The sequence below is a fragment of the Sinocyclocheilus anshuiensis genome, unplaced genomic scaffold (assembly GCF_001515605.1).
Source record: "Sinocyclocheilus anshuiensis isolate Anshui unplaced genomic scaffold, SAMN03320099.WGS_v1.1 scaffold36, whole genome shotgun sequence".
Classification (NCBI taxonomy): Eukaryota; Metazoa; Chordata; class Actinopteri; order Cypriniformes; family Cyprinidae; genus Sinocyclocheilus; species Sinocyclocheilus anshuiensis.
Window position 1 is genome coordinate 663,213 of NW_015554072.1, and position 11,641 is coordinate 674,853.

The 11,641-nt window shown below is 33.7% G+C and overlaps 1 protein-coding gene across 1 annotated transcript in view; it reads left to right on the forward strand.

Moving 5' to 3' along the window:
- LOC107668749 (metal transporter CNNM4) overlaps positions 1–11,641 on the forward strand; it is a 45,146-nt gene that overhangs the window by 18,876 nt on the left and 14,629 nt on the right. Inside the window, exons 2-4 of the mRNA XM_016460727.1 lie at positions 4,471–4,614; positions 4,996–5,130; positions 5,922–6,091. Of these exons, the coding sequence (XP_016316213.1) occupies positions 4,471–4,614; positions 4,996–5,130; positions 5,922–6,091 (449 nt within the window). The remainder of the gene's footprint in view (positions 1–4,470; positions 4,615–4,995; positions 5,131–5,921; positions 6,092–11,641) is intronic.

Genomic DNA, 11,641 nt, shown 5'->3' on the forward strand with positions numbered 1-11,641 from the left:
GATCTTATCTATTCACGAACAGCTTGTAACACTCCAAAGAGAAAGGAAAACTTGAAATCGCATCATATGACCCCTTTAAAACACCTTAGGTTAGTTCACCCAAAAATGAAAATTCTGTCATTTACTCACCTTCAAGTTGTTCCAAACCTGTATGTGTTTCATTATTCTGTTGAACACACAAGAAAATATTTTAAAGAATGTTGGTAACCAAACAGTTGCTGGTAGCCATTGACTTCCATAGTGTGGAAAAATTACTATAAATCAATATAAGTCAATGGCTACGACTAACTATTTGAACATTCTTCAGAATATCATCTTTTGTGTTCAACAGAAGAAAGAAATTCATAGAGGTTTGGTACAGCTTGAGGGATGAGTAAATGATTACAAAATTTTAATTTTTGAGTGAACTGTCCCTTTAATGATGGATTCGTTTTTTTACAAACTCACAGCTTTTCACTTCACAAGACATCAATTGATGGACTAGAGTTGTGTGGATTACTTGTGGATTATTGTGATGTTTTTATCAGCTGTTTGGACTCCCATTCTGACGGCACCCATTCACTGCAGAGGATCCCTTGGTGAGCAAGTGATGTAGAGCTAAATTTCTCCAAAACAAACTCATTTTACATCTTGGATGGCCTGAGGGTGAGTACATCTTCAGCAAATTTTCATTTTTGGGTGAACTATTCCTTTAACCTGTTTTCAGTTTACTGGTAATGGTTAAAAATATTGTATTTTTTGTTATGGTTGTGTTGTGTGCTGTAGTTTTGGCAGTAGATACATGAAGTAGTTTCTCTTGTTGGCATCGTGATATTTGGCTCATGTGTTCCTCTGCAGCATAATGCAGGCCCGCTGAGACATCTGCTGTCAGAGATCTGTGTTCCAAAAACGTCCTGAACTAACTGTACGCTTTTCTCAAGCAAAGACACTTGCTCTAGAGAATCTTCTGCGTCACTCGAGTACAGGCTGTTTAGTCTACATGCGCCGCACAGGCTTTATAAGCTACATCCTGTCACATTACAAACACGGGGATGAGAGATAAGCAGGCGAGTTTTAACTCTTAATTCTCTGTCCACTAAGTGAAAAGTACCATGGTATTACCATGTTTTGTTTAGATGTGGTCCATTGTTTTTTGGACTTTTACCATATTATTATTGGAAGTAGGCTACATTTTCTTTGTTCTTGTTATGTTTGACTCTTTAAAAAAAGTAATTTTGTCAAATAGAACATATTTTGTACAGGAAACGCTGTTTCGCTGCTGTTCCATAAGTGCCACCTACTGTCAGAAAGTGAATTTGCGTTCTCTTGCAGCCCGCCTGCTGTTTTTGTTTTGTGCAGATGTTTTATGCAACATAATTTAACAAAATGGAAGTCAGACCATTCTGTTTTTGCTTCAAATTTCAAAATTATACAATCTACTTTAAAATAAAAAAAACTGCTCATGCTGCATGTATCTGCTGCGGCATCTTTGTTTGGATTGGGATTAAAATGCAGTGGTTACTTCTAATTTAAAATGGAAGATCACAGACAAAGCCTTAGTTTGAGATTTAAGAGAGATTTCTTTCATTTGTATTTATATATTTATTTATTATTCGTTTAGTTTTGTTATTTGACATAGGCCTATTTCAATTTCTCAAAGAAATGTGAAGCATTTTGTCTGAGAAATAATAAAAGGACACCTTTTCATTTATTATTAAGTCTTTTGTTCAAAAAATTGTGAGAATCATATTGTGAAATCAGTAAAGTTGAGTGAATCGTTATATCCCTACACACGCTTAGAACGTTTAAGTTTTTTTAAATACACTGAACAAAATTATAAACGCAACACTTTTGTTTTTGCCCCCATTTTTCATGAGCTGAACTCAAAGATCTAAGACTTTTTCTATGTACACAAAAGGCCTATTTCTCTCAAATATTGTTCACAAATCTGTATAAATCTGTGTTAGTGAGCACTTCTCCTTTGCTGAGATAATCCATCCACCTCACAGGTGTGGTATCAAGATGCTGATTAGACAGCATGATTATTGCACAGGTGGGCCTTAGGCTGGCCACAATAAAAGGCCACTCTAAAATGTGCAGTTTTATCACACAGCACAATGCCACAGATGTTGCAAGTTTTGAGGGAGCGTGCAATTGGCAAAAGTGTTGCGTTTATAATTTTGTTCAGTGTAATTGTTCGCCAAGGCTGCATTTATTTGATCCAAAAATAAAGTAAAACAGTATTGTGATGTAATATTAGAATTTAAAATAACTTGTTAACATAATTTTAAATAATTTATTTTTAATTTGTGTATTTTTGGAATGGTACAGCTGAATTTTCAGCAGTCATTATTCCAGTCCTCAGAACTTACGTGGTCCTTAAAATCATTCTAATATGATTAAGTGCTGAAGAAACATTTTATTTTTATTATTATTATTATTATTAGTTGATAATGGTTATGCTGAAAAATGTGGAAAGTGTCTTTTTCAGGATTCTTGGATGAATAGAAAGTTCAAAACAACAGCATTTATTTGAAATTGAAGTCTTTTGTAACATTATAAATTTCTTTACTATCACTTTTGAACAATTTAATGCATAAATAATATCATAGCAACCTCATACTTTTGTATGGTAGTGTATCTTAAAATACCACACAAATATCATGTCGCATTAATTTTAGTATCATGCCACATTGCAGTGAACACTAGTGATTGTTTAACGGTCCTAACAATTGCAGTCAAAACGTCTGTGGTAGAAAATAGGAAGTGGTTTTGGACAAGACAATTATGTTGAAATATTTTGTAACTCAAGATGCTAAATTATGTTTTGCACTGTTGTGGCTCCTTATGTCAGTGCAGCAGGGTGTTATGTCTACACGTAACCTCTGGATTGAGGCTTTTTGTTTTGATGAGCAAACGCTTTAGGATTTCCTGGCTCTTTGTGTGCTGCATGGCCACAATATACCTTCCTATAAACTGTGTTAACCCTTAGCTTTTACCGTTTGTCCTTGACACTGTTTATAAAGAAACAAGATATAGTAAGCACTAGTGTTGTTTTTGGCGGCCTGTTTTAATTTTAGTTTTAGTCTAGTCTTTGTGTGTAAGCACTGCAGTACTGTTTTGTCTTTACAATCACTAAATTGAGCAAAAACATACACTGTGTATGCAAGCACTTTTACTTATTTTTTTGTTGCAAATTTACTTTGGTCAGTACATACCTTGATATATGGTTGTAAATGCTCATCATTCAGTACAATGATATTCATCACTGTACCATAGTACCACTATAGTACATTTTGTAATGTTTGGGGACTGTATGTATTTCTCTCACACTGTTAGTTGCTTAATTTCTCTCGGTCGTAGTTATTAAACATTAGCTTTGAACTCACTGTTTGTAGTTGCAATCTCCGGTTCAAAATTTAAAATGTATTATAAATGCAAACTCAAAGAATTATGCTTTAGCAAGTGAGTTGGATAATCAAATGTAAATTTCTAATTTTATTTTCTGTCTTTTGTGCTCTTGTAGAACTAAAATGTGTAATTTCTGCAACATTAGTGTCACCAAATGGAATTGCAAAAACAAGGAGTATTTTCAAATTGGTTTTCCAAACACTGCCATTGGTCAGGCAAACTCTTAACCCCGCCCCCAAACTCATACCATTGGTGCCACAAAACCATAGTGTTTAGACTTTTTGGGAAAATCAGAATATTATGGGAAATATTGTATTGTATAGTATTAGATATAAAAATATATTGATATTATTAATAAATTGTATTAATGATATAATATAATGGATAATATAAGTCGGGTGGGGGGAGTGAATGTACAGCGCTCTCTCCCACCTTCAATACCACGACTGAGGTGCCCTTGAGCAAGGCACCGAACCCCCAACTGCTCCCCGGGCGCCGCAGCATAAATGGCTGCCCACTGCTCCGGGTGTGTGTTCACGGTGTGTGTGTTCACTGCTGTGTGTGTGCACTTTGGATGGGATAAATGCAGAGCACTAATTCCTAGTATGCCACCATACTTGGCCACATGTCATGTCACTTCACTTCATAATTCATTATTATATTAAATTGTGAAATATACAATTATATATAATATTATCTTTATGCAACGATCTACCAAACCATTATTGCGTGATTCTTATTTATGAATATATTTTCTGTTTAATACTAAAGAGTTTTGATTGCACAATAATAATAATAATAATAATAATAATAATGTTATTTATAAATTTATTATTAATAATATAATATATAATTAATAATGAAATATTCAGTTATGTAATATTAGAATATAATATTATTTTTATGCAAAGGTCTACCAAACCATTATTGCTGGGTTCTTATTCATGAGTTCATTTTCTGCTTTAATACTAAAGGTCTTTGAGGAATGTTATTTGACTGCATTATTGTTGTTGTTATTATTATTATTAACAGCTGTTTACTGAAAGAGTAACACAAATATTCTTTTATCTTCTGCTGCAGGTAAATCACATTTGGCGATTGTTCAGAAAGTTAATAATGAGGGAGAGGGAGATCCGTTCTATGAGGTGCTGGGATTGGTCACTCTGGAAGATGTCATAGAGGAGATCATCAAATCAGAAATCCTGGACGAGTCTGACCTCTACAGTGAGTGGAATGTGTCTTTTGTGTTGTTTGTGTGTCTTGTAATGCAGACAGCATTACAGCTGTCATCTTTTAAATAAATCCACACAGCACTCGTACAGCAAAAAATTCTCCAGAATCCACACTTTTGACTTCCTCTTGCTGTCCTGCATCATAAATCTTTTCACATGGTTTCACGCAAACACGCTGCTTGCGAAATCACAGACACATGCATTTTTTTGAGAAAAGCACTATCATCATGTTCACGATGTTCGAGTTTTCATGGTACTACCATTGTGAATATTTTGATGGAATGAAAACTTTTATGTAAAATCCTCTGTGTTTTGCTCCAGTTCTGCACATCGCAATTTCTTATGAATGAGTCTTTTGTGCATTTCTTTGCAGCTGATAACCGTACCAGAAAGAAAGTGGCACACAATAAGAACAAGCGAGACTTCTCTGCCTTCAAATATGAGAGCGAGTCGAAAGTCAAGATCTCTCCTCAGCTGCTGCTCGCCGCTCACCGCTTCCTTGCAACAGGTAAACAGACTCACTGTATCGGTACGTGTCCACTGAACAGAACATATTCACTCAATGCTGCTCAAAACACCAAAAGTGTCCTAAAAAATCTGCTTCAAATGTGTCATTTCAATCAAGTCATCAATGCAAATTCTCTTTACGAAGGCATATCAGTTTAATACACTTACATTTACCCGATCCCAGCCTAGAGACCCATTGAAAGCATGCAAACTGTATTTAATATGAAACAAATCAGAGTCCATCAGAAATTCCAGCACTATTGACAAATTTTGAACCTGTTTTTTGACCCTTTTATTTGCATAAACTTCAGTTTTTCTTAATCTTTCACCACTTTAAAATAAGGTTCAGCTTTAGTTAATGCATTATGCTTCATGAACATCATTTTTACAGCATTTATTACATCAGGTTAATGTTTAATTTTTAAATATGCTAATGTCAATGCTATTTGTTAATTCATGTTCAAAATACATAAACTCACGTTAATTGTACAACTTGAAATGTTAAACATGCGTTAGTATATGTAGAAATTAACTTTAACTTAGGACATTAAACATCTTATGGTTTTTATATTTAGCCTGTTTTTTTGCCATGAAAATAGGCTTGAATGCTGGCATTGTGTTCAAACAAACAAACAAACTTATCATTGACTAATATAACCAATTAAACAAACTAACATATTTAATTTTATTGTAAAGTGCTACCGGTTTGTCAAAAATAAAGATGATATGCATATCAAATGTGCTTTAATTGTAACGACTTGTCTGTTTCTGTCTCTGCCTGTGTCTTCACAGAGGTTAATTTGTTCAGTCCGTCTCAGATCTCAGAGAAAATCCTTCTGCGTATCCTTAAACACCCTGATGTGATCCAGGAGATCAAATTCAATGAGAGTGATAAGAGATCGGCGCACCACTACCTTTACCTGCGCGGCAAACCCGTGGACTTCTTCATCCTCATACTGCAGGTAACGGCACAAACTGATGCCAATTACCTGATCCTTAGCAGGGTTACGGCTTGGAGGGCTTTTAAAGCCAATTAGCCAGACAAGGTGTTTTAAGCAGTTTAAGCCAACAGGCTTTAGGTCTCAGCGTGAGCATGTGCTTGGCATTACCTTCTGTTGCCGCATGCTAAAACCAAGCGGCAACATTCCGGTCTCTCTCGTGAAACCAACACAGAAGTGACTAAAACTGCAATTCATCGACTGGCCGCTAGAGGCTGGCTCCAAAAGGGAGTCAATCCCATAGACTCCCCATGTTAAAATGCCCAACTTTACAGCAGAAAAAAATATGTTTACAGCCTGGTAGGACACTATGTCCATGTTTTTATACAGTCTATGGCTAAAACTGAGGAGTATAAATGAGACTTCCTGTCTCACATCATGGCTATATGGTGATGTTTGGGAACATCTAAATGTCTGTAATCTCTCCAGTCCATATGTTGTGCGTTATGGTTTGTTAAAAAATTATTTCAGAGGACCTTAGAAAGATGCTTTGAGATATAAACTACCTTTCAAAAGTTTTGGATTGGTAAGATGTTTTTGGAAAGAAGTCTCTTATGCTCACCAATGCATTGATTTGGTCAAAAATACAGTAAATATTGTGAAATATTATTCTAATTTTATCGGGAAGCTGAATTTTCAGCATCAATACGCCGGTCTTCAGTGTCACATGATCCTGATTTGGTGATCAAGAAACATTTCTTATTATTATCAATGTGGAAAACAGTTGTGATGCTTAATATTTTTGTGGAAAGAAATATCAGGATTCTTTGATGAATAGGAAGAAAAACTTTTTAGATGAGAAAAAAGAACCACTGTTGTCTAACTTCCGCAGCAGTGGAGCTGTGTTGCTGATGTGCAGGTCCGTGCAGGTCTGAAACCGCTCTGTGGTTTGTCCCAATTTCATTCCCCCTCAAGATAACAGAAGATAAAAAATAAAAGTTGAAGAAGATTCAAGAAACTTAAATTTACCAGTGAAAGTTACATCAGAAAGAATTCAAAACACAGAGAAACTGCAGTAAAGAAAAAAAACTCAAGAAACGCTTCCCAAAAATAAGTCTGAACTGCAATAAATAATTTGTATAAAGAAATTGGGCCAAAATACCTTGTAACTGTTGCACAACTGCAGTAAAGTAGCAATAAAAAGCATGTGATGGAAGTTTTTGCCAATAAGGCAGGTTTAATGAAATATATGTCTGCACACGCTTTCCCATCCATTAGCTTAGCATTTGTTTAAGATATGCCATTGTGTTAAATTATCACCTGGATTAAGCTCATCTCACATTTTGGGTGCTTTTAACATGCAGAAATCCATATGATTTTTTTTAAGAGTAGACATTTAGTTGTACTTTTTCCCACAGTGGTACCATCATCCATCACTTATTCCTTCATTCATTCTCTGAGTCTCACTCTTGGGTTTGTTGTTGTTATTATTGGCTTCTAAACAATCATTAGACCATTCAGCCCATGCTGGTTAAACATCACATGCCCACCTCAGCCATTCAGTGATTCAGTGAATTACAGACCCCACACATTGTTTCTTCTACAATGGGTGTTTAAAGCCATGATAATCCTAAAAAAAAACAAAAAAAACGAGGGAAACCAAATAATAGAAGAAAAATCAGGGTTTCTGCAGATTTTACGAAGGTAAATTTTATCAGCAATTACTGACCATCAAGTTGTTCCAAACCTGTATGGATTTTTTTTTTTCTGTTGAATGCAAAGAAGATGTTTTGAAGAATGTAGGTAACCAAACAGTTGCTGGTAGTGTTGAAAAAAAAATATGGAAGTCAATGGCTACCAGCAGCTGTCTGGTTACCAAGTATCTTCTTTTGCATTCAACAGAAGAAAAAAATTCATACATTTTTGGAACAACATGAGGGGAGTAAATTATGACAGAATTTTCATTTTTGGGTGGCCCTTTTAAGATCAATTAAAGAAAATGCAGATAATAAATTAAAGGAAACACAGTACATCAATATGTTCTGTAAATGAAACTGTACACAACAATGTATACATTGAGTTGTATTAGCAACAAGTTTGAAAAATACAACTTCCAACCAGTGTTATTTTAGTATCATTGAGGTTCGATTTTAGTTTTCATTAATATTTTGAATTAGTTTTTATTTTTATATTATCTGTTTTCATTTTCATTTGAGTTCAAATATACATAATTTTGTTGTGTGTGTTTTTGTCCGTTTTATTAGTTTTCTTTTTTAAATAGGTATATATAGTTTTTAATAATTTTTATTTCAGTTAAAGTTTGTCATTTTAGTACATCAAGTTAAACTAAATGTAAATGAGCAATATTGGCGACTAGCTGAAATAAGTTATTTTTTTATGTTTTCATTTTATTTCAGTTAAAGTTTATTTATTTCAATGAACACATTTTTTTTAAGCTTTAGTTTTCAGTTTCTAAGAAAACAAATCTTAATATCTTCATTTTGCCTCTGAAGTAAATATATCTTGATTTAAGGATGTTTAGATATTATGTGTTTTGGAAAATAGGACAAAAATAAGAAGAGAATTATTTTTGCAGTGCAAGCAACACTTAATGCCATGACTTTATGAATTTAAGACTTGAATTTCAGACCTTTTTAAGGCCTTAATTTCTGGAAAGGGTGATTAAGACTATTTAAGACCCACAGAAAAAATATATATAGACACATTTTAAACTTGTGTAGTTTGTAGCTCTTACGTAAACTTCACGACACTGATCTCTGTTCCTTGAACTGTCATGGATTTAACTTGTCAAGTTCAAGCGCTACGGTTAAAATGTCTGAAGTCAGTTCACCGGTGTAGATTATTCACAGTGAGAAGGAGATTCATTAATAGGTTATGAAGTGCACACTAGCAGCAGTTTGAGGCTGTTAAATATGTCGTGCAGCTGTTGGTGTGGCTTTTGTTATTTATTATTTAAAGCGGCTCAATGATGTGTTTGTGGAAGCAGGATATGCTGTATCATTATGATTATTATTTAATACATTGAGTGCGCTTGCAAGTAGACTTCCCAACATGGAGACCTTTCTTTCCTGGCACCGGTTGAAGACGGCCTCAAGCTGAGAGCGGCCGAGTGACCTTCATCAAAGATTAATGCTGCTTTCTCTGAGGTGTCAGGCTTTGTGCTAAAGATCCACAGCACTCTTCTGCTGCACTCCTGTGCATATGTGCTAAAATGACTTGGAGTTTGTGAGAAAAACAGTGTATGTAGATTTTCCAGGTTGCACTTGAAGGAAAAACATAAAGTTTTAGAACAATCAAAAAACAAAACCAAGCCTTACATCAAGAAAAATAAATAAAGGCATTAAGACTATAAAGCAAAAGATGATAAACAAATGAAGAATGAAAAAGACATGATAGAATTTTTATTGTTTTAAGTTTAGCTTTTTTTTTTTAAGGACAAACTAACAAATAAAGACAAGACAAACATTTATGTATATTTATTCATATAATTTTGATTTTATACTTATTTAATTTTTTTTTACTTTCTTTTACAAAAAATATTTTCTAAAACCTAAATTTAAGGCAACACAAAATAAGAAAATAGTTAGTTTCATCAAATCATTTGCAAACATTAAAATAAGATAAACCTTTTGATGTGTATTTTGAGTTGTCTTAAAATTAGGTTTTAGATATTCATGATAAATATAGCTTTTAGATTGTTTTTCAAAAAATCTACACGATTATTTTTTTCTCATAAAAAAACGGTTCAATTCAAAATAAAGCATAAGTTTAGTTTTAATTGTTCTTTTTATTTTCAAGAGTATTTTATTTCTTGCAAAATATAAAACACTAATTGAAGATAAATATAAACTTTAGATTTGAGATTTTGTTTTTCAAAAAAATCTGCAAGATTTTTTTTCTCTCTCTCAAAATCTGATAAAAAAAATAAATATTGAGACACAATGACATTTTGTTTATTAGAGAACATGACTAGTCAGTGAGGTCCACAACTGGAGTTTTAGCTTAATTTTTTTTAGCAGCAGTGCTTTGAAGATGAATTTGGAAAGTTTTAGATTATTTACTGTTGGGCTTCAAATCAGCTGCTGTGATTTACACACTTGGTATTATTTGTAAATCGTAGGTCTCCTTTTTTTTTGTGCGCACTGGACATAATTTTATGCAATAAAAACTTATAGATATTTGGCCTATTTATTTGTTAAATATCTGTTAGTCACTGTACTGAAGGTTTGTGCTTTCTTATCACCATATATCCCAAAAGAAACACGTTTGGTGGAGTGGCCAACATAATTATATAGGACGTCTTCAAGAGCGACTAATCGTTTGGACAAACCACTGTCTAACTGATTTTGGAAATATGTAGTTTTGGACATCCCTATTTAACTCAGCTTTGTGAAGGAGAGAATTATAGCAATGCAGGAAGAGAGGCTGTGATTGTCTCTTCTGTACACAAATACTTGAAGAAGTTTACTTGTCCTCACTGCACATGAGCACTGTTGTTAGTTACTCAAACAAAGACCTGTTAAACATACTCAGCAATTTTACAGTGTGTGTTTGGCCACCCACGTTTTGTGTTTGTGAATGATTGACAGTGCTGAAGCTGAGGAGAGGTTACTGAGTGATGCAACTTCACGAGGCCTTCTGCACGTACACACACATATAAACAAACATTATCTCTTCTCAACACCTCCATTATTTATACAACCCATCTGCAGGCATTGCAAGATCACTGTGCAATACCATGCATGTATGAGACAAATTGGCCTGACAAAACTTTGCGTTTGGGATGTCCAGGAAGTAATTTTTTTTCTTATTTATTGTTCATAAAATTATTTCTTTGAATATATATATATATATATATACATACATACAGTGGCATACGAAGCTTTGGGAACCCCTTGCTGAATATGTGAATAACTTTAACAAAATAAGAGAAATCATACAAAATGAATGTTATTTTTATTTAGTACTGTCCTAAGTAAGATATTTTACATAAGAGATGTTGACATTTAGTCCACAAGAAAAAAAAAATAGCTGAAATTATTAAAATAACCCATTCAAAAGTTTTCAACAAAACAGGAAAAATTTGGACATCCTCATCCTGTTCAAAAGTTTTCACCCCCCGGCTCTTAATGCATCGTGTTTCCTTTTGGAACACGTCATCATACGTTGTCTAGCTCCTACAATACACACATCTATACTGGTGTGCATTAGAGCCTTCAGTTACCGTTCTATATTAATGCGCTGCTTACTGACACACACACACACTTCATAATAATAATAATGCAGTAATTGATTTGGCATCATTTATTCAAACTCAAACCCTATTTTCATGAGAACAAATAGGGAGATGTTTTGAAGAACGTTCTAGCTGATTATTTCTATACAGTGGCAATGAATTGTCAATGTCAATTGGGATGTCCAGGAAGTTCTTTTTTTTTCTTTTTTGTTATTGTTCAGAAAATGATTTCTTTAAATATATATGTGTGTACACACACACACACACATATATATATATATATATATATATATATATATATATACAGTATCTCACAG